The sequence below is a fragment of the Bos indicus genome, chromosome 20 (genome assembly GCF_029378745.1).
Source record: "Bos indicus isolate NIAB-ARS_2022 breed Sahiwal x Tharparkar chromosome 20, NIAB-ARS_B.indTharparkar_mat_pri_1.0, whole genome shotgun sequence".
Taxonomy (NCBI): Eukaryota; Metazoa; Chordata; class Mammalia; order Artiodactyla; family Bovidae; genus Bos; species Bos indicus.
This window is the reverse complement of record NC_091779.1, coordinates 14533869-14558309: the sequence shown is the minus strand read 5'-3', so window position 1 is coordinate 14558309 and position 24441 is coordinate 14533869. Positions and strand designations below refer to the sequence as shown.

Sequence of the window (24441 nt, the reverse complement as noted above, 5' to 3'; positions counted from 1 at the left end):
TAGTCCATGGGGTTGCAAAGAGTCTGATACGATGAGTGACTTTCATTTCACACTTCACTCTACACCACCAGAGAACCCATATTGAAAGTTACTCAAATTTAATGACAGTTTAAACAATACTGAATTGCTTTGTTTACTCTAAGTGAGATCTGAACAAGTCAACTTTTCTGAATCTGTTCTTTACCTGTAAAATGTGATTAGTACCTGCCCTCCCTGTCTCAGTAGGATTGTGGTCAGATCAGATGAAATACTGCATGTGAGACCACTTTTAAAACATGATGCTATTGATGGCTCATGACTATAGAGTTTAAAGTACCTTTGCTACCTTGCAATCCAACCCTCTCTTTAATGAGCATAGGACAGCCCACCTTTTGGTACTCCTTCCAACCATGGCATATTTTAAAATAAAATGAAAAATTAATTTGTCAGGTAATCGACAATAATTATTAAGCATGGATGGCAGCCAGAGTAGTGTTTAAGGGGATGTATGTGTTTAAAGGGTATGATACCAACAGGGTAGAAGAGATCCATGGGGACAAGGTAGAGAGACAAGCCAAGACTGCCTAGAAAGAAAATTAGTCACTGCTGTTCTTCATAAACATCCTGGTTGTCCAACCTCCTACATCCCTCTGTTGACTACTGAGCATGTACTCTGTCTGCATCAGATACGATTATTGCCTAATTCATATTTAGGCAATATGAAATTACTTAAGAAAGTAATACATTGAAAAGTTCCAAATGGTATAGACAGAGTACTCTGAACACATAGAAAATCCCAAGTAAAATATTGTTAAGTCTGCTGCTGCTAAGTCACTTCAGTCGTGTCCGACTCTGTGAGACCCCGTAGACGGCAGCCCACCAGGCTCCCCCGTCCCTGGGATTCTCCAGGCAAGAACACTGGAGTGTGTTGCCATTTCCTTCTTCAATGCATGAAAGTGAAAAGTGAAAGTGAGGTCGCTCAGTCATGTCCGACTCTGTGAGACCCCATGGACTGCAGCCTACCAGGCTCCTCCGTCCATGGGATTTTCCAGGCAAGAGTACTGGAGTGGGGTGCCATTGCCTTCTCTGATTGTTAAGTCAGATGAAGTTAATTAGTTTTCCTGAAGGTGTGTTTTAAGGCCATTTATATTGCCAATTGTCAGAACCTAAACTGCAGTAAGTGGATTGTAGGAGTAATTTTGCTAGTAAAAGAAATCTTCTAAGATAATGTGTTTTACTGAAATTGTTAATTACTATTTTTATTTCATTTGTTTCATTTTGAATGTTTATAAAAATGGAAGTATTATTTTTGAGAACATCCTGTTTATAATAAAAACTTAATGACAACTTCATAAAACAAAAATAGCATGTGTCTACAAATGTGATTATGGACTTGTTCACTTAAGGGAGCAAATTTAGAAGATAAAATTCTAACTTTAGCTAGTATATGCAACTGTTTTATTTTAGAAAGATAAATGTCCTTGCAATGATGACATTTATTGCTTAGGAAAACATGTTGCTTTATTTTTTCCTTCCATGTGATTTTTAATATAGCACTTACAGAAACACTTCAAATCTAACTAAATAAAACAAACATAAAATGTCACTTTTTAAAATGAAATATTGTTAATAAACTTTTCTGTCTAACTCTTACCATTGAGATTCTCCTTGAATATTTATAATATTAGAACTTCTGTATGCCAGGAGTTTTAAGATACAGCTTAAGAGTTTTAAAATGTGTTTTTTTCCTTTTTTAAATTTTGTTTTATATACATTCAACTCATTTATGAAGGGCGTATTTTTATGGAATGACATTGCTTGATTTTGTGCATTTGATAGTATAGCAAATGATTAAGTAGGACTACTGAATACAGTTTTACCCATTGTAACCTGAAAAAGAGGACTTAGCCAGAGAGTGTAAACATGGGCTGGAATCTGGCTGGAGCTCCACTTCAAGCCTTGTGCACTGGTGAGGGGCCACATGGACTCCAGAAAATAGGTGCCTTTTTCTAATCTCTCAGCTGAAAAAGTATGTTTATTTTGTAGGGGATTTTCCAGAGAGAATATGCATAAGGGTGTTTTATGTGCTGGCCTGTGGATAAATTTAAGAAGTAAAAGAAAATGAGCAGATAGATATGGTGGTAATTTTCCTGATGGTTACTGTAGCATAGTAGCCTAGATGTGGCAGACTTTTAGTGACATGTAAAGCAACTGGGAGATTGTAAATTACAATGGGAAGAACTCTGGGAAGCCGTTTTGGAAATCAGGTGCTAGTCCTTGCTCAACTTTTCCCTAGCTGTTTGATCTTTGGTGTCTTTTCTTGAAAATGAAGGGCTTGAACTTCATTCTACCTTCAAGGATGCATCCACATTTCAACTTCTGTGAAAGTTGTATCTGGAGCATGGTAAGCAAGGAGAAGTTGAAACTGAGAATTTTTCAAATTGTCACATTGCATATGTGATTAAAAGGTATCTTTGAGATACCTATTTACATGATTTATAATATAAAATAGTTTTGAAATCAAGTAGCTTTCTGCTTTCCTTCTTTTACTTACTTTCTATTTAATCTGCTCATTCTTCTTTTTCTTCTTGTCTGTTCTTTGTTGTTATTGTCTTGGTTTTTTTTTTTTTTTTTTTTTAGCTTCTTTATTCTGGAAGCTGAGATAGTTGATTTTGGAATTTCTTTTCTATTATAAATACTTAAAGCTCTAATGTTCCCTCTAAGCATGACCTTCTCTGGATCTCACTGATTTTAACATATTGTTATGATTGTCAGTTTCATCAGCTATCAACTTGGGTAGGCTATAGACCGTTCAGTTCAGTTGCTCGTTGTATCCAACTCTTTGTGAACTCATGAACCGCAGCACACCAGGCCTCCCTGTCTATCACCAACTCCCGGAGTTTATCCAAACCCATGTCCATTGAGTCGATGATGCCATGCAGCCAATCTCATTCTCTGTCATCCCCTTCTCCTCCTACCCTCAATCTTTCCAAGCATCAGGGTCTTTTCCAATGAGTCAGCTCTTCAAATCAGGTGGCCAAAGTATTGGAGTTTCAGCTTCAGCATCAGTCCTTCCAATGAACACCCAGGACTGATCTCCTCTAGGATAGACTGGTTGGCTCTCCTTGCAGTCCAAGGGACTCTCAAGAGTCTTCTCCAACACCACAATTCAAAAGCATCAATTCTTCGGCGCTCAGCTTTCTTTACAGTCCAACTCTCATATCCATACATGACCACTGAAAAACCATAGCCTTGACTGATGGACCTTTGTTGGCAAAGTAATGTCTCTACTTTTTAATATGCAGTCTAGGTTGGTCATAACTTTCCTTCCAAGGAGTAAGCGTCTTTTAATTTCGTGGCTGCAGTCACCATCTGCAGTGATTTTGGAACCCCCCAAAATAAAGTCAGCCACTGTTTCCAATTGGTGTTGTTGTGAAGGTATTCTGTAGATACTATTAAAATCGGTAATCAGTGATTGAAGGCAGATTATCCAAAATAATCTGGGAATCTTAATTCAATCAATTGAAAAGCTGAGGAGCAGAGCTGAGGCTTCCCTGAAGAAGAAATTCTACTGGTTCTGTTTCTCTGGTTAAACCTAGTAATTTAGTTGCTCAGTTGTGTCTGACTCTTTGCGACCCCATGAGCTATAGCCCACCAGGCTCCTCTGTCCATGGGATTCTCCAGGCAAGAATACTGGAATGGGTTGCCATTCCTTTCTCCAGGGGATATTCATGACCCAGGGATCAAATCCAGGTCTCCTGCATCACAGGCAGATTCTTTACTGTCTGAGCCACCAGGGAAGACTGGTTAAACCTGGGCTGATAACAATTGTGCTTTCAATTTCATTCAGTTCATAATACTTCCTAATTTCCCTTGTGGTTTCTTTTTTGACCTATGGGTCATTTAGAAGTGTGCTGTTTATTGTTCAAATATCTGGGAATTTTCCAGATATTTTTCCGTTACTGATGTCTAAATTGATTTCATTGTGGTTAGAGGACATATTCTGTAAGATTTCAGTTCCTTAACATTTATTGAGGCTTGGTTTTTGGTCCAGTGTTTGGCTTATGTTCCATGTGAACTTGAATTTGTATCCTGCTGTGGTTATTTGGAATGTTCTATAAATGATCCCAAGATTTTTGATGGGATCTTAGATGCATTTTAATGTTTGAATTATACCTGGTAGCTTATAAATTTCATTGACCTATCAGATTTTTGGAAATTATCCTATTTCTGAAAATCTAAAAGACGGAGTAATAAGTTCTGACTTTCTACTTCATTAGTTACTTCAATTAATAACTTAATAGTTATTTTAACTGCAGTTCTTACTACTTGATTATTTGCAGTAGTTCATAATACAAGACAACTGTTGGTTTCATGTCTTTGCTTTCAATTTAATCTTATATAATACTTTTATAATACTTAGAAATCTTTCTCAGCTTCTTCTTGATTATAAAAGAATAAATTTTTAGTTGGTAAATTTTCTTGGATTTGTCCTACTTAATTTTTTCAGAATACTGTGTGTGTTGTGTGTGTGTGGTAATTTTGTTGCTGTACCCTAGGAACAGGAAAAATTCATGGAAATGAAAAATCATGTCAGTATATTTTTCTTTGGAGCAAGTTTCTCCTATCTTTAAGAAAGCATTATTAGCCCGGGTTAAAATAGTCTTTTGAGTTTTCAATGTTTTTCTTTTAAACAAACCCAATGAAAGAAAATAGAAAGGTTTAAAACAGCAAGTTTTTGGATCCTTTTCTTAGAAGATCCCCACTATTACTTCTTGAAATCATGTGCTTATTATTTGTGATTAATCTACGATTGATGTATATAAATTATACATTTATGTCTGAGTGGGAAAATGCATTAGATAACCTATTTAAGCCTCAGTGAACGAAGAAGACTGCTTAGATTTGAGACTTGGAAAATGGCCTAAGAAGCCATCCGATCTAGAATCTCACCCCAGCCCCGGAACTCGTTTTGCTGGAATTCATTCCATGTCATAAAGTGTGATACCATGTGTGTGTGGGATTTATTTTTCCATGTTGTTCCTTTTCCCATTACTATTAGCAATTAAGGCTTGACTATAAAAAAGATACTCATTTGTGGGAATTGAAATGCATGGTGTTGTTACAGTGGGAAGAGTATTGCTTTACAGTCAGACCCAGATTAGAATATCAGTGGTGCCATTATTCAATTTAGTGTCTTTGGATGAATTATTTAATCTGAGCCTCAGTTTCTTCATTTTCAAATAGGAATTAAAATACCTTTTTACCAGATTGTTATATGATGAGGTGAATTAGTAAGCAGTCAGTAAATCATAGTCATTAAAATTACATCAGTTATAATAGTTTCTTTTTCTGTTTTCAAGAAACTTTGTACTTAGAATGATATTCTCTAATATATTTTCAGAACCTTTCAAGTGATTCTTTCTGAATACTATTCATTTTACTGTTTAGTTTCTTAATTTAAGAAAACATGAATAATGTATAGTACATTTTTAAATAGCTAGGATGAGTCATTTATACTACTTTCATTTTCCTACTAAGAAGCATATAATCTCCTGTCTCAATAGTTCTAAGCCAAATGTTCATAGCACCTAAATAGAATTCTGTAAGTTTAAAACTGGAGGATCCATGGAAGTGAAAGTCGTGCAACTCTTTGCGACCCCATGAAATTTTCCAGGCCAGAATACTGGAGTGGGCAGCTGTTCCCTTCTCCAGGGGATCTTCCCAACCCAGGGATCGAACCCAGGTCGCCCAAATTGCAGGAAGATTCTTTACCATCTGTGCCACCAGGGAAGCCCAAGAATACTGGAGTGGGTAACCTATCCCTTCTCCAGCAGATCTTCCTGACCCAGGAATTGAACCAGGGTCTCCTGTGTTGCAGGCGGATTCTTTACCAGCTGAGCTACAAGTCTGCTTCCTCATTTAGCAGATAAAACTTTGAGAGGTTAAGTGACTAGATCAAGATCATTTGTTACGGACAACCTACGCAGTTTCAGTGAGCCTGAATGTCAATTTGGCATACTTTGTCATGTGCTTCCCTCTGAAAGCTTCCAAACCACTCACCAGACTACTGCAACATGTTAAATTCTGGAAGCAGCTGGTAAGTTTCACATTATTTTTCCTCTACTCCCTAAATAGTACACGCGAGCAAAAGGCCAGGAAACCACCTAAGGAACTAGTCACAACTTCTACCAGTGGCATCTGGTATATAATAAATTATTCAGCCATTGTGAAAGAATGAGTGAATATTGGATCTATGAATTAGGCAAGTGATAATCCCAGTGATGGTGTAAAACGAAAGTGTGATTTTCAGTATTCTGATGTTTAAGATAAATTTGATTACAAAAGAATAATTAAGCTGTTAATATGACTAATAAAATTACCTTTCTTGATTTGGGTTTTCTAAAAACCTGCCTCACCTGTACCTTTTATGACTCATATGTTTCATTCTTTTTTTGTTAGATTATTTGTTGGGTCCAGGAAATTCAGTCACTTTCCGGTTTTAGAATTATTGGCTCAATGTCAGCGTGCTCACTGATTCATAAATGGATCATATTTGTAATTTTGTTTGTTTTTTATTTAGAATTGAAGAAAATTTTCCTGTAGAAGCAGGCTATAACTTGTACTTGGTTTTTCTTAATTTGGGAAATTTAATTTGGGATCTCTTGGAATGCCACTAGGGAAACAAAGATGTTAAGGGATAAATATGTAACTTTGCATACATATGCATTAGTGTGTATGTGTAAAATCTATAAAATGCCTTTAGAACTACATGTAAGGCGCATATGCACAATTGTAAATATATCCTGACAATAATTTCAATGGCAGGTCTGCGGAAGGAGAATCATTTTAATCAGTTTATTCACCTATTTTTTGTTAAAATCTATTTAGCATCTGATGTCTTTAGGGCATATTTTAAGAGGCTTATATCTCAGCTAGATCTTCAGAGATGGATAAGATTTGAACATATGGTATATTGCATTATGTTATGCTTGTGTAAGTATTTGCCTTACTTTATAAATATGATCTGTTTGTGAATCACACATTTAATTTTGTGTTTTTTCAAATATTCAGGAGTGCTTATATAGTTTTGCTGGCCATTTGACCCTCACAGCTTTCTTAATTACTATTACTACTTTCTGCTTAGAATACTACTTTTATTTTAATGCTGAATAACAATTTCTTGAGTTACAGAGTTACAGTTGCTAAGATTATTTTCATGTTTGTGGTCCATTCATGCTCTTCCCCATAGGGAAATAGAGAATCATCCTTCACAACCAAAACAAAGCTCTAGAAGTTGGGTAGCAAATATAGGAGCAGCCAAGGGCTATTGTTTTCCCTCTGTCCCCTAATGTGTACATGGATACACAGAAACTCACACACATAGAATAGTGACAGTACAGCTTTGTGTAGCAGTTCTCAACTTTTAGTCTCAGAATCCTTTATATTCTTAAAAATTTATTGAGGACCCCAAGGAACTTAATATTTATTAATATAAATTTAAAATAGCAATAGTCAACTTCATTTTATTTTAACATAAATAACACGTTAGAAAAAAAAGCCTATTTCCCTAAATTAAAAAAAAAAAAATTTAGTTAGAAAAGTAGAATTGTTTTATACTTTTACAAATCTGTTTAATGACTGGCTCAATAGAGGGCAGCTGGATTCCCATGTCTACTTCTTTACTGAGTCCGTTGTGTGTTTTTTTGGTTAAATTATAGGAGGAAAATATGTTCTCACACAGATATATGGTTTGAGTAGAGATGAGTATTTAATAGCCCTTTCAGTTAATTATGGTTATTCTTCTTTGATAATATTTCAAAACTTAAGAAGTATTAATTTTTTATAGGTTAATGTGAAACCAGTAGATCCTTCATAATCTACTATACTTTAAAACCCATTGGTTTAATTTGCACCTTGAATGGATCTTTTACCATGCATGATTTTTTTAATATTATGCATTGATTATTTGGAAAGTGTTGATCCAGTTAGTCAATGCAGATCTACCAATGTTGATACAGTTCGCCATGCAATTTTAAAAAAGTCACATTCATTAATATGATCACTGATCTCCAGAGTCTCCCAGTATAGTGATAGTGTGGTTCTCAGTTTTCTAAAATTCAATTTCTTTTCCTTGAAAACTCAGATTTTATCATTGTCAACAAATTTACCATTTTCAGTCCTTTTCCTTGAAGTAAAAGTATCACTTTGTTCCCAGATCAGAATAACCAGTTTGTCTGTTGTTCATTCAAATAAAAGTGGTATATTATTTGAAAAAACAAAACTGTTTTACCTCACAATTCAAATAACTGCATGTTTTTCCTCAGAACAGCTACATTTCTATATGCAGAAAAAGTGCTTTATGCAATACTTGAGTTTCATCACATAAAATATTGTGCTCAAGGGTTGAAGTTTCATAAAATTAATAATTTTTACTGTTTCATCAAGGGCATTCATAAGTGAAACTGGTTTAAAAAATGTTTTCTTCACTGTGAGTTCCTGGCAGTGACAAGTATTACAATGACTTAGACCATAGTGCTGCCACTGCCTTGATTCATGTCATGGTTCCAGCAGTTTTACCTACAGTCACTTTTGTACCATCAGTAAAGCAGATGTCAACACATTGGAAAGGGAAAATCACATCTTACTAGTATTACTAAAATACTTTTGAGGTCACAGACTCTTCAAATGGCTTTATAGTTTTTCAAGGTCTGTGAACCATAGTTTGAGAACTGCTCATGTAGTGGTTTTAAGGCATCGTGCACACTCAGATGCATCTGGCTTTGCCTAGCCATAAGATCTAGAGATCTAGAACTAGTAATTACTTCAGCTTTATTTGTAAAGTGAATTTATAATAGTGTGATATTATACGGTTTGTGGGAGGGTATGAGTTAATATATATAAGCTTTTATACCACTGCCTGGCATAGAGTAAGCCTATGGGTTTGAAAATTATATTTTCATATTTTACAGATTTGTGCAGGTATTCCATTAATTCTGGATATTTGGAAACTCCGGGTTCATTTCACTGCTTTCAAATCACCTCATACTTAAACCAAATAGATGACACATTTTAGTTCTGAAGATGCTCAGAGACAGTTCTTTATGTATTTTTTTGACATTGGTTCAGTTTGAAGAGTGTTCTTTGGATTGTTTCATAGCAGTCATGGAGGAGTAAATGCTTCCATTTATATGCTGTAAGTGGATTCTCTTAATATCAGTTGATCAGTGTGTGCTCTTGAGATGATTCCTTCTGCATCTTAAGTGGCCTTAAGAGGTGTTTTCAGTGGTATTAAAGGGGTTGGTGGATTGTTTTGGCCTTCAGTGTTAAACAATAGTACAGCTCGGCTAGTCTTGTAGTTAAACAACCATTTGTATTGCTTTATGTAGGCTTTTGCTTTCAGTTCATATATTTTTTGCAACTTGGATTTTACTTGAAAGTTGTTAGCTCTGTGACATACTCAGAGTTTTGATTCTCTCTTTCCTATGGCCTTCACTCAGAGCTTTGTACTAAGAGGCTAATTGTCATCTTTGCTACACAATGTAGGAGGAAAATGTTGAGTCTCTGAATATAGTCAAAGTTAGTCTTTGCTTAATTTAAATTCATCATATATCCAGAATATACAAGCTATTGATTGCCTGTATTTGTTTAATACACCTGCTGTAACTTCTGATTAAATGTAAAATTAGCTTAACTGTATTTTTGAGGCCAACAGGACCCTTTATGCTAATGATCAGTCACATCAAATGAAATTATTCTGTTAGAATAGTAAATAACAGTTACATGAATTTGTTTAGTATCACTGAACATGAGATAGAGGAAAATCAATGGTGAATTTTTTGGGGAACCAACCTCAAAATTTGCCCCTTGCCATTTTTTAAAGGAAATAATATTGTATCATTTATATTCAAATTTTAAAGAAAGTAAAATCAAATTATTTCTTTGAAAATTTTCAATATTTATCGAATTGCATCTGTTTACATAAAAGAGTAATAAGTACAATTTTTTCTGTCATCTTTATAGCCAGAAACAAACGTTTGTTCTTTTCTTATTCGAACTTTAAATGAACTCTTATATAAAGCTCTATTACGTCGTCTCTTACTAACTTAGTATTCTTCTACATATCATAATACAAAGGAACTTTCTATTTAAACAAAGGCAACTTTGATGTAATTTGCTAAGACCCTACAAAAGGTCTGGAATACTTTTATATTTTGTTTTAACCTCATGTTTATAATTTGGTTTTTGGCGTTCTATGAAACGCCTTTCACTCTAAGTTAGACTAGATGATAATCACTCTTCTCAGTCTGGCCAAAAGGTAATACTCAATGCAGTGACACATTCGAAAGGAAAATGGAGAGATTTCCAAGCATTTATATCTTAGCTTGATTTTTACTGATGTATGCCCTTTTTTGTATTTTCTGCTGTTTGCTTTGATTGAAATTAAAGTTTCTTCGTAAACTCCAAGGACACATATGTATTCTATACCTAGGGTCCAAAAGTTTCCCAGTCATTTGCTTATACTATGTTTCAAGACTTGTGTACACCTAAGCTCTTAATCCTTTCCCCTGAGCCATCTCCAAAAGCAAGCTTCATATTTGGTGAAGCAAGAATTGTTTCTAAAGATTGTCCTTGGATTCAGATGTAGAACAGGAAAAGAGTTTGCAATTCTGGGAGTTCCCCAAGCTCCCACCGCCAAAACAACTGAAGGTTTCTGGAGCCTGCATATGTCCCCCTCTTAACAGCACAGAGACACTCTTTTAAAACCTGAATTAACAAAACAGAAATGGAGAACATTGTAATAAATGTGCAATTTCTTATGGTTTTTAGATTTAGTAGTAATTTTATTTATTTTGATAAATAAAACACTACTCTTTCAGGCACATAAATAGTAGAATGAAGAAACTTTTCTAACAGTAGGATATTTCCACTCAACTTCTTTAGTATATATTAACCTTGTGTCTTTGACTAGTAGACATCTTCCAATATTGTAATTTAAGAATTTACTTTTTGAAAAGTTACTGAATAAATGAATAGCAGTTTTCTATGTAAAGTCTAAATCACATTTTTAAAGGATTATAGGCTAAATAAATCTGTGTTCCTCCTTCCCATTTACATGCTTGTCCATAAAACAGATGTCATACTGGCTATGGATATCTTATGCATTCAGAGTCTGTAGATTGCTGAATGTTTGGCAAAGATAATTATATGCTTTGGCTTGGGATTTGGAAACAGTAAACTTTTCCACTTTCCATTATGTAAATTAGCAGTGGAAATAGCTGTATATTTCTCTATGATGTTATCTTGCTAAATATAGGTAATGCAGATTCATTTCTATTAGAAGGAATAGTTTGCCATAAATTGATGGTTCAGTTTTTGGTATAACTTAGATTTTATATTAACATTTTTCATTGTATAGGAGTGTCTTTCAATGATTTATTTTTTCTTCTAAACTTCTATGGATTTTTAGCCTCTAGCAAAATTAATCAGACTTCTCTAGTGACTTGTTTTACAGGATATCTTTATATTAATTTACTGAAGTATAGTTGATTTATAATATGCAGTTTCATGTGTATAGCATAGTGATTATTTTTGCAGATTATACTCCATTATAGGTTATTACAAGATAATGGCAGTAATTCTCTGTGCTATATGGTATATCCTATTTTTAAAAAAAAAAATCATATGAACACAATATATTTGCATTCAGAAAAACATAATCCCAATTCAAGAATTTCTAATAGCCTATGGTTATCCTTACAATAGAAGAGGCTTCTATTTAAAATTAGACATTCAACCACTTACACTTTTAACAGATATTTAAAATATCTGTTTTATCTTTGTGTCTCAAATCTAGTTTTTATATAGAAGATAAAAAATTAAGAACCTTATAGTAGAGAGGGAACTTAAAATTCATAACAGGTCATTATAAAACAGTGTCACAGATAAAATTCACTTTTGATGTAATCATTCAACAAATAGTTCATGATCCACTACAGTGTACTTAGGCTTTGACCTTCCAGGGCTTAGAGAGGGTCAGAGAAGACAGCTCAGACGTTGTATGCCCTGCCTAAAATTAAAGATTTAAGTTTTTGATTTATTATTTTTTAAAACTAAACTGCAGACATTATTTGAATTTTATTTATTTTTCTGCTAATGTCCTTTTCTGTTACCAGACCCAGTCCAAAATCCCATAATGCATTTAGTTCTGTGTCTCCTCAGCCTCCTCCAATTTTCAAGAGTTCTTCTACCTCATTTTGTCTTTCATAACCTTGACACTTTTGAAGGGTTCTGTCAGGTGAGTGTATGCGCCTCGGTTCTTTGTCTCCTCACAGCAAAGATTTGGAGCAATGGACATTAAAGCCCCCTCGGCGTGTCACAGCTCTCGGGTCTTGGATAGACTGTGTTATAGCTCTCTGGTCTCGAATGGGCTGTGTTATAGCTCTTAGATAAATCAGTGTTACAGCTCTATTTTATTTAGAAGATAGCAGGAAAATCCATCTTGAGGCATGAGGGCACATTGATCCAAAGACACGAAGAGAAGAGCCCAGCCCCAGCCCGTGGGAGAGAGAGAGTGAGCCCTTTGGCTCCTCTTTTTATGTTTTTTTCTTCCCCCTGGGCCTGCCCTATGCAAATTGGTCTTAGTCAAGAGTGCTGTTCTTCCTGAAGTTCTCACTCTGGTCCTTGGACCTTCCTTTGACCTTCCTCTGTTCTATTTTCGTGGGCTTTTCTCTTCCTTGTCTTTTAGCCACTGCCATTTTGGACTCCTTTTCCCTATTCTAATTACCTAACAGTTCTGATAAACTGTTTTGTAATGCCCCTCACTGTGGGTTTGTTTGATGTTTTCTCATAAGTAGCCAGAGGTTATGCATTTTAAGCAAGAGTATAAAAAAGTGTCATATTAGGAGTACAGGATACCCATAGATCTTTTTATTGATGGTACTATCCCTAACTATTTCATCAAGGTGGTATGGCTCAGGTTTTCTATTATAAAATTACTATTTTTCCTTTGTCATTAAAAAATATCTTGGGGGCACCCTTTGGGACTGCATAATTTTTAAAAAAAATTTTAATGAGAGACCATTGTGTTCTTTTTTTCTTGTTTTTGACTCTGTTTTTAACTGGAGGATAATTGTTTTACAATGTTGTGTTGGTTTCTTCCGTATATCAACATGAATTCACTGTATTCTTGCCTAAGGAAAAAAGATTTATTTTGCCCTGATATATGTTGCTTCTGGATCTCTTATTTCTTTGTGAGCTTATCTTAATTCTTGGTACTGTTGAAATGTGGACAATCAAACCCAAACAAAAATTTAAAACTTGCCAGCTTAATTTTGATGAAAATAGATAGTAAATTACCTCATTAAGTATTTACATCTTGAGTTAAGCAAACTAGTTTATAAATTATATCCTACATCCAGTTTAACAAATATTTGAATACTGTATTCAAGTTAATTATTTTATTATCATATTTAAGGCATTCAACTGAGAGTATATTATTCTTATCGATTTATGATAGTGGAATCTGGTGAACCTTCAGCAAAGGACTTAGGTTGAATATTGCTGAGGTACCATTTTGTTTCAAAATGAGGTACCATTTTTGTTTCAAAAATAAATCCTACACTTTTGAAGTAATCTAATGTTCCTTGGTGGTTCTAGAAGACAATGGACAGGAAGGAGAAAAGAAGTGAATCTGAAACAGTCAGGCACAAATAGCACAGATTGTTTGCTGTGGACTTACATTGCATTGTGTGGTATGTTCTATTTTTAGATTTCACTTAACTGTTATGTTTTTACTTTCATTCAATTGCTAATCAAGAGTTTCCTCTGTGAAGATGTTTTTGCTATTCTTGGAACCACATGGAGTTTTCCCTTTAATAGTATTTCTGTTTGCTGTGGTCCCAGACATGTGACCTTTAAAAAAAAAATAAGGCAAATCATCTTACTTTTAGTATGTGGTTAGGAGTGAGTTGCCCATTCACATCAAGCCTAATTTGATGAGAGTTAGTACTAACCTTTGACAAAATCCATTGTTTAAAATTTAGACTAGAAAGAGACCATAAATCTTACTGTTTAAATCACCCAAAAGGGTAACTGTACTATTTGTACCATTTCTCCAGTCTTCTGTTCCCAAATCTGTTATTCTGTGATGTAAAGCCTTGGTTGCTTTTCACTACTTTTAAATTTGTTTGCAGAAGGTGGAGCCCAGAAAATGTGCCCATCATTGAATATTCTAAGTTTAGCTAAGGAAAAGCAAGGCTGCCGTAATGTTTCTATTCTAAAAAAGCTGTATTTATCTGAGTTACAGGACTGGTTTACATACATGAGAAACTAAGATTTTCCATACACCAGGAAAAGTTTCAAAAGGATGGCTTTTGTGCTTGCCACTTCATCCCCACCAAATGTTACAAACAAATACTCATGTCTGCAGTGGGCCAGTTGTGGGTGTACTTAATTGCAGTTCTCAAGTCATTCAAACTCAAGACTTTGCCAGGTAAAAATGAGAAAGCCTCAGAAAATTTGTCTTTCCTCTGCACTTTTGGAATGAGGTTTAGCTTTTAAGGTTTACAATTTTTTTTAATTTATTTTTTGTTTGTTTACATAGAAGTAGATATATCAGAGGCTCACTTTATTTCAGGAGGGAATTCTAATACCTTTGGAGTAAAACAGCACCATTATAATCTCTGTCATATGTAACTACATTTTTGATTGTTGGGACTGGTATTTTAGAGATGTTAAAATCTTTAATAGCTTACTTTATTTTAGTTAACTTTTAAAAAGAACTTTGTACACTGATAAGTTTTTAATGTGACTCCATTGCTTACTTTGGCTACTGAACTGCCAAATTTGGTTTCAGAACTCAGGAGAAGATTTTAATCAGTCTCTTTTTCATAAGGAAACCAGAAAAGATTTCAGTGAAGTCGTGTTTAATGTTAGTCTTATCTGTTACTGTATAGCAAAACAGCTTGTGCCTAGACCAATAAGAGAGAAATCCAGGCTTAACAAAATCCGTTTACCACTCTTTTCCATGTTGGACATTGAAAAAAAAAACACAGAAACCCCGAAAACTGCTCACAGGGATCTTTCTTATTTAGTTTTACAACTTTACAACTTATTTAGTGTGTAATTTTGCTGAACTTGTTCCAAAATATAAAATCTAAAGTAGTTGTTGCTGGTTCTAGGAACTCTTTTCCTTTCAAAGTATTTTTGAAGTTGAAAACTTTTAATAGTATTTCCTTTGGAAGACATTTTTAATGTCAAAAGACATTTTCTGTCTCTTTTGAGGTATCATTTCTAAAAAGTTGAAGTGTCTCTCAAAAAGCACCTTACTATGTTTTTCCTAAAGATTCCTGAATTATGTACATTTTGTTTCCTGAGTAGGAGAACTATCTGTTCTAGAAGGACTATTTTCAATTAATCAAATGATCATTCTCTGCAATTATTATTGGTCATGTAATTGATTTATTCCTGAGTAATATAAGTAACATTACTTATTTAGTCAAAGCTGTCTTAGTTTTTCTCTAAATTAAGTACAGTGTTTTGGGTGGGTTTTAGATTGACAGGAGGTTAACATATATACGTGTGCTTTTTAGCTTTAGTTCCTAATTTAACTAACCAAAGATCCAGTGTCTTATCAGAAGTAAAGTCAGGGCAGAAGCAGATGTAACGTATCTCAGCATAGCTTCTTTTAGCTCATAATAGGAATCAGCAGTTGCTATGACAATGTACATGCAAGGTAGTATCCTTGAATAAGGACAAGTTCATTTATTTCTATGTCACTACCCTTTTAGATTCACTCTTCTAAAAGAACTAACGATCTGGGAGCAATTCCATTTTCATCACTATTCCAGAAGAACTTAAACTGACCATCTGTGGGCTTCCTTTTAAGGGAATGTTTATAATTACCAGACTCCTGGTTCTTGAACCAAACTCAGTGTCAGCAAGGACATTTTCTCATTCAGAGGGCGAAATCAGAGTTAATACACAGGTGTCCTCTGTCTCTTTACTTGCAAGTGTTCTGGAAGGCCCACTTCCCCCTAAGTATTAAACCTGAAATTTATAACTTTGAATCTTAAAATAACCTAGTAAGCTCTTGATTTTTTGCATCAAAGAAAGGGAATAGAACTATACTAATCTAAACAGACCAAATTTATACAATAATTTGTTTCGGTTTAGAATTTCTTTTATACTCAGATTTGATGTGGTCATATGTGCCTAGGGTATTTTTGAAAAATAATGATTCATATTATGAAAACTTGACTCAAGAAGAAAAGAAGCTACCTGGTCTCTCTCTTCTTCAATAGGAAAATAACCTTTCAAAACAATGCAAGATGGCACCATAAAAGAAAAAACTATTTCTCACACACCTCTGACACCAAATGTGTGGTTTTCCACAGCAAGCGATTCTCCACCAACACTAACTAGGTGTCCTACAATTTAATTCAGTTCTGATACTTAATACCTCGACTTAGCACACATTCCACAGGTTTCATATATGCTTACTCCCCAACTTCCATCTTGCCCAGTCATGTATTTTCTTATGCTGTAGCCTTTTTACACTAAAGTCCCACAAGACTGTTCCCCCATTCCAGATACTAGTTGCAAGTTGTGGGTTTGAAGAGTACCCACAGAGAGTCCAACTTCATTACAAATCTGAGGCGCCCACATTTTTTCCTCTCTCTCAGGTTCAGTAGTTTGCTGTAACAGCCCACAGAACTCAGGGAAATACTTTTGTTTACTGATTTGTTATAAAGGATTTTTAAAGGATACAGGTGAACTGCCAGAGGAGATAATCATTGCATGAAATCTGGAAGGTCCTGAGCACAGGCACCTCTGTCCTCATGGAGTTTAGAGGGTATAACCCTCCGAGTGCATAGATGCTTTCACCAACCCGTGAGATCTCCGAAATCTGAAGTTTAGAGGTTTCTGTGAAGGTTTCATTACAAAAGCATGATTATTAACTCAATCTCCAGCTCCTCCTCCCTCCCTAGAAGATGGAGGGTGAAGCTGAAAGTTCCAAGCTTCTAATCATGGTTTGACCTTTCTGGTGCCAGCCTCTATCCTGAGGCTGTCCAGTTAGCCTGCTAACAATCCCCTCATTAGAACAAAAGATACTCCTGTCACCCAGGAAGTTCCAAGAAATTTAGGAGCCCTGTATAAGACACTTCTATCACCCCGTCATTCAGCAAATTACAAGTATTTTAAGAGATTTGTGTCACAGGCACATCTTCCTATGTCACAGATGATTTTTATAATTTTATTTCAGTCCTCTTTGTGAACTCCTAACCTCTGTGCCTGACATACACTGGGTGCTCAGGAAACACTTATTAAATGAGTGAATAAGTGAAGTATTTATATCGATTAAGTACCTTCATCAGATCCTTAATTAGATGTGCAGAGGTTAGAGATGTGAAGACAAAGTCTTGGTCCTTAAAACATTTGTTGAGAAGAAGCATTAATTCAGCATTCATCTACTGTACATTGAATTATGTTGATCTCTGTGATGATTCCAATGATGAAGAAGATGAGGGTAGAATAGTAAAATGTAGTATAGTGACATAGGAGACAGAAGTTGGGGAGTGAAGTATTATTATACAGGCAGTGTTGGAAAGAATTCAGGTTGACTCTTGTGAACAAGGAGAGCTTAACAGAGTAGATAGCATTTAGCTGGACCTTAAAAACTGAGTGGGATACTGAGGAAACCAAAATTGAAAAAGACACATGTATCCCGTTGTTCATTGCAGCACTATTTACAATAGCTAGAACATGAAAGCTACCTAGATGTCCATCGACAGATGAATGGATAAAGGAGGTTTGGTACATATACACAATAGAATATTATTCCGCCATAAAAAGGAATACATTTGAGTTAGTTCTGATGAGGTGGATGAACCTAGAAGCTACTGTACAGAGTGAAGTGAGTCAGAAAGAGAAAGATAAATACTGTATCCTAACACATATATACAGAATCCAGAAAAATGGTACTAAAGAATTTATTTACAGGATAACAGTGGAGAAGCAGACATAGAGAATAGACTTATAGACATGGGGAGGGGGAGGAGATGGTGAGATATATGGAAAGAGTAACATGGAAATTTACATTACCATATATAAAAGAGATAGCCAACGGGAGTTTGCTGTATGGCTCAGGAAACTCAAACAGGGGCTCTGTTTCAATCTAGAGGGGTGGGATGGGGAGGGAGACAGGAGGGAGGTTCAAAAGGGAGGGGTATATGTATACCTATGGCCGATTCATGTTGAGATTTGACAGAAAACAACATAATTCTGTAAACCAATTATACTTCAATAAAAAAATACAAAAAAACTGAGTGGGATAAAGACAGGCCACTCCTTTTTGGAGGGGATTTGAGAAAATACCCAAAAGCAGGAAAACACAAGGTCTGGTGAGGGAGCTGGGAGAGACCCAGCTATCTTCATGGACAAATACTGGAGAAAGAAGTGCTGGTCTGGAGTGCAGTCTGAGGCAGACTGTTTCAGCTTTCTTTGGAGGACTATTTAAGGTTTCTGAGTGCTACACTCATAAGATGGATTACAGCAGTAGAAGACTGGAGGCAAAAAGATCAGTTAGGAATCTGGGGCAGTTATACAAAGGAAAGATTAAAGCACTTGAAAAGAACATAGAAAGGAGAAGATGGGGGGAAAGTTGATTGTAAAAGAAGAAATGGCAATTCGACATGGCACCGACTGAGTGCCCAAAGGGGATAGAGTCAAAGAGGATTCCTGACACTTCTTACCAGAGGCCTGGTAACTGCCTGAGCAGGGCCATCTGTGGCCAGAAGACTGCAAATTACAGATTTTCTTAGACCTAATCTCACAGGATTCTTTTTGGGAGGAAACTCCTGCAGATGAGCTCCCTGCCAGGGACATAGCCCTTCAGGCCTACCCCCTCCTGAGCCAAATCTCCAGTCTGGGTCTGGGAGTTAGTGTGGTAGGAACAAGTAACTGAGTGTGCCAAGCAGAGAACTGAACTCTGCAGGCTGTTCCGGAGAACAGCCAGATGGGGAGGAATGACTCCACCGCCCCAGAGCCCTGTCCTGAAAGGATATAGATGCGAAGATGGAGCATTCGAAAGGACTTAACAGAAGGAGTTGCCAGAAAAGGGAATTTTTCTTGTTGCTCTTGTATGTGTTTTAACTTTCTCTCACTTTTCATTAAAAAAAAAGGGGGGGGGGTGTACTATGTACTAATTCAAGACATTTCAGAAAACAAAAACTTGTTTAAAAAAGTTTTCCTCATCTATATAGAACTGTTCATATTTTGGCATAATATTTATAAGTTTTTCTATGGAGCAGGTTTTTTTCAGCTGAAGATAGTGGTGTATGCTATATAAGGCAACAGGCAGCTACTATAATTGCTTGTTATTATTTGTCAACAAGATGGGATTCTCTGGTAGCTCAAATGATAAAAAGTCTGCCTGCAATGAGGGAGACCTAGGTTCAATCCCTGGGTCAGGAAGATTCCCTGGAGGAAGAAATGGTAACCCACTTGAGTATTCTTTTTCTTTTTTTTTTAATTGAAGGATAATTGCTTTACAGAATTTTGTTGTTTTCTGTCAAACCTCAATGTGAATCAGCCATAGGTATACATATACCCCTCCCTTTTGAACCTCCCTCCCATCTCCCTGCCCATCCCACCCCTCTAGGTTGATACAGAGCCTCTGTTTGAGTTTCCTGAGCCATAGAGCAAACTCCCATATCTATTTTACATATGGTAATGTAAGTTTCCATGTTATTCTCTCCATACATCTCACTCCAGTATTCTTGCCTGGAAAATCCCATGGATGGAGGAGCCTGGCAGGCTACATTCCATGGGGTCGCAAAGAGTTGGACACTACTGAGCAACTTCACTTTCACTTTCAGATAGGAGTTAGATCCTAAAAGGACTTATACATTGTTGGGGAGCTGTTGAGTTTTAAGCAGGGGAGTGCCGTGATCAGATTTATGTTGGAGAATGGTTCTTTTGGCCATAGTGTTCTTGTTGATCAGTTGAGTTGCTAAGTCACATCCAACTCTTTGTAACCCCATGGACTACAGCATGCCAGGCTTCCCTGTCCTTTGCTGTCTCTTGGAGTTTGCTCAAACTTATGTCTTGAGTTGGTGATACCATCCAACCATCTCATCCTCTGTCATCCCCTTCTCCTCCTGCCCTCAGTCTTTTTCAGCATCAGGGTCTTTTTCCAATGAGTCAGCTCTTCTCATCAGGTGGCCTAAGTATTGGAGCTTCAGCATCAATCCTTCCAATGAATATTCAGGGCCAATTTCCTTTAGGATTGACTGATTTTATCTCCTTGCAGTGCAAGAGACTCTCAAGAGTCTTCTCCAGCACCACAGTTCAAAAACATTAGTTCTTCGGTGCTCAGCCTTCTTTATGGTCTAACTCTCACATCCGTACATGACTACTGGAAAAACCATAGCTTTGACTATACAGACCTTTGGAGGCGTAATATAAAGCAGCACAATGGCAGTAATTCTTACCACATTTACTTCCCATCCTAGATTCCCTCTCTCAGTGACTATGTTCTTACCCACCTAGATGACCAAACTAGAAATTTGGATGTCATCCTAGACTCTTATTCCTCTCATATCTATCTCTACATCTAGTCAGTCTCTAAAACCCACCAGATCTTCTACTTAAATCCTTAAGATTGATTTCTTTATGTCTTCATTGCCACTGTACTTGCCAAGTTCTAGTTTTTATTTTTTACTTAGAACAGAGATTGGCAAATTTACAGCTTACAGACTAAATCCATCCTGCCACTTATTTGTGAGTCACCTGTTTCTGAAAGTGTTGACTGAAATAAAAAACACACAATTTGAGAGCTGTGAGTTTTATTTATACTGAGGACTTACTGAGGACTGTATCCCAGGAGACAGCCTCTCAGATAGGTCTGAGGAACTGCTCCGAAGAAGTAAGGCGGGAGGTCAGCATATATGTGGTTTTGGCAAAGGGATGCGTGCAACCAAATACATCTCAGTAAAAGGTTTCTGCTAGTCACGAGGCACAGATACCTCTGTTAATGATCTTAGTGCTTTTCTAAATATGGGAGGATGCAAGAAATTTAACTCACAAAATTTTCTCCTGAAAATATCTAACTATCTGAAGGCCTGTTTTGCCAGTTTTACCAGAGCACAGAGTACCTCATTCCTGATCTCCACCCTGAACTCCTTCCAGGGTGTGTTGAAGGTCAGCGACTGCACTGGCTAGTGACTCAACCCCTGCAGAGCGGATGGCTAGCGACGTTCTTTAGTTGGCAGAAGGTTTAATAGAACACAGCCACACTCATTTGTTTACATTTTGTCTGTTGCTGCCTTTACACCACAAGGGCAGAGTTGAGTACTTGTGATCAAGACCATGTGGCCTATAAAGCCAAAAATATTTACTATCTGGTCCTTTACAGAAATACTGCTGGCCCTTGGCTTATATTATTGCAGTTAGCTGGCTTCTCTGCCTTCAGTCTTCCATCTGGCCTTTACTGTGTTGATGGAGTGACTTTTCCTAAAACACAGTTCTAGTCCTGTCAGCTCCCCTTGATCATATTTCTTTAATGGCTCCCAACAGCCAACAGAATTAAATCTACAACTCCTTCGCATAGCAGGTGCTGAGTTCTAGTATAGTTTCTCAAATCCTAATCCCAAAATGCCTTTGCCAATAAACCCTATCTCAATCATCAAGTTATTTGTAATGGTTCACTTTAAAGGGATCATTTACATGAGAACAATTTCCATTAATGTTAATGTTATGAAGTTTAGTTTTTCAAAGTCTTGTACAGAAATTATTTGATGAATCCATGTTTCTATGAGGTGATATTTCTTAGAAAACCTCCATCTATTGGCGGTCAGTTGTATATGTCAGTAAAAAGGAAGAGAGTAAATATTATTGCCAGACGTTAGTTTTACTTCTTCGATGAGAACTCTGAAGCTTGCTAAGATTTTTTAACGCTTCTGCTGTTTTCATTTATTTTGTGATTCTTGAAAGACCACTACTACATATTATCAGGAAACAAAGAGAGCCTTGTATAGACTTCCAAATTCAGCACAATAAAAAAAGTTGAAGATAGCTTTGTGTGCAAGAGAAAACAGAATCAAAGTTTTGCTACTTTTATAAGAGAACATTCTTTTTAGCATCTTAGCACTAAATAAACAATATTGAAACATTTTAAAGTACAAAGACATTTCATTTGCAAGTTTAGTCTCAAACAGACTCCATTAGTGACATCTATTCTAGGAGAACTATGTCAGGAATCAGTCTTCTTTTTACCCTTTATCCCAGTAAGGAATTCTGTCAGAAGAGAAGAACCTTGTTTTCTAGGTTGAAAATGAAAGGAACTCATAGATTTTGATTTGAGAAAGGTCACAGGTGTTTTACAAGGGAAATTAGTTGCTTGTCTCTTTCTCAATATTAGCAGAACTTTTTATAGCACTGGAAAATCAAAATGGAAACGTAGTTGTAGCCATTCAAGTACCTATATAGATTTTTCTTCTTTTAAAGAAAATTTACTGGAAAATTTTTGAGAAACGTAAATTTTAATTATATGAATTTAATTGCATTTAATTTATTGAATTTATTTTTATTTCCCTTTTCAGGTAAATTTCAACCCTTTTAGAAACTAATAGAATTTCAATTAAGTACATGAAGGTAGACTTTTCAAAAAGTTTATAAGCAATTATTTTGGTATATGGCACAGTCTATCAATATAGTTTAGACAGCATAGTCCATCAGAATAATTTTGAAGACATGATAATGTTACCTAAATTACTTTTTTAAATTCCTTAAGTAAACTTTCACTAGTACTGAAATACAGGAGATTTCCTTAGAGTGGAATGCAAAAGTAATTGGTTAGAGTGCTTCAGTAATTTAGATGGGCTGCAAACTAATGCCTAGTATTGGTTCTTGTTTACACAAATGAACCCAATGATCACAGTGATAAAAATCCTCTTAATCACTTTAGATTGTGTAAGTGCTGAACACCTAAAATCTCCAACACAAACGAAAATGAAGCAAATGGCTCCTAATAAGATACTGTGCTTTTGTCACAACCTTTGGGCTAAAGCACTTTGCTGACAGCATTTATAGATACCTGGGAGCTACTTGGAGGAAGGACAAAAGAGCCAAATGGAGTTTCAGAGTCTGAAGAAAAAACCCTGTTGGTGATTAAAGGCTTGCCTTGCCAAATAGAAGGAAAACCTAAAATTATAAATGATTTCAAATGAATTAACATTCCTTTGAACTTCTAATCAGAACATTTTGAACTCTATTTTAAGAGAAAATGACTTGGAATTATATGGGTCCTATTACCCATCCTTGAGGGCAACGGGCTAATGAACTTGTAGGCAAAGAAACTAGAGACTATGATATTATGGCATTGTCTCCAACCCCTTTATACTGAAAGATGTTCATATGAAAGAACTAGGTTATTTCTGTCCTCTCTAGAATTCCTAAGGCGGGAGCCAGAACTAATGAATGAACGTTACAAGGAAGCAGTTTTGGGTTCAACAATAAATAAAAACTTTGTAATAGGTAGTAAGTGAAAGTCACTCAGTCGTACTCTTTGCGACCCCAAGGACTATATAGTCCGTGGAATTCTCCAGGCCAGAATACTGGAGTGGGTAGCCTTTGCCTTCTCCTGGGGATCTTCCCAACCCAGGGATCGAACCCAGATCCCCCCCATTGTGGGCAGATTCTTTACCAGCTGAGCCACCAGGGGAGTCCTGTAACAGGTAGACCAGGCTCAAAATAGGACAGAGGAGCCTGGCAGGCTACAGTCCACAGAGTCACAAACAGTTGGACATGTCTGAAGCGACTAAGCACACACATATGCTATACCACAAAGCATTACAGTGGTCCAAATGGAAGTTAACGGCCCTTTGCCAGAGGTGCTGGGGAGGGGTGTGAATGGGGAGAGAGTGGACTTTTTTATTCTTAAGAAATGAACTTTAAGGCTCCTACTGAGTCGAACAGTGAATCCCTGCTTTCTTCTGAGGAAGCAGTGCAAAACTTCTGGTCCTTATTGCAGCATATCATCAAGAAGTTAATTGACTTAGTTTATTGAGCACTGTCTTACACAAAGTATTGACGTAATTTTGCCCCTCCTCTTGGAACTCACTTTTTAAAAAAAAAATTTTACCCCTGGAGAAGGAAATGGCAACCCACTCCAGTATTCTTGCCTGGAAAATCCCATGGACAGAGGAACCCTGTAGGCTACAGTCCACAGGGTCGCAAAGAGTCGGACATGACTGAGCAACTTCACTTCATGCGTGTGGCTGAGTCCCTTTGCTGTTCACCTGAAACTATCACAGCATTGTTAATCAGCTATACCCCAATACAAAATAAAAAAAAAAAAGTTAAAAAAATTTTAGATATGGTAAAACAGAGCATAAAATTTACCACCATAAACCTTTTAAGTGTATAATTCAGTAGAGTTAACTTGATTCGTGTTGTATA

General features: G+C 36.2%; 1 protein-coding gene across 5 annotated transcripts in view; it reads left to right on the top strand.

Moving 5' to 3' along the window:
- CWC27 (CWC27 spliceosome associated cyclophilin) overlaps positions 1-24441 on the top strand; it is a 268686-nt gene that overhangs the window by 69096 nt on the left and 175149 nt on the right. Inside the window, exon 11 of one of the 5 annotated variants that reach the window (XM_019982936.2) lies at positions 5861-6041. The exons of the other annotated variants lie outside the window; for them this stretch is intronic. Coding sequence (XP_019838495.2) covers positions 5861-5912 — 52 coding nt within the window. The 3' untranslated portion in view covers positions 5913-6041. Of the gene's footprint in view, positions 1-5860; positions 6042-24441 lie in introns of those variants that run through there. 5 annotated transcript variants of the gene reach the window in all.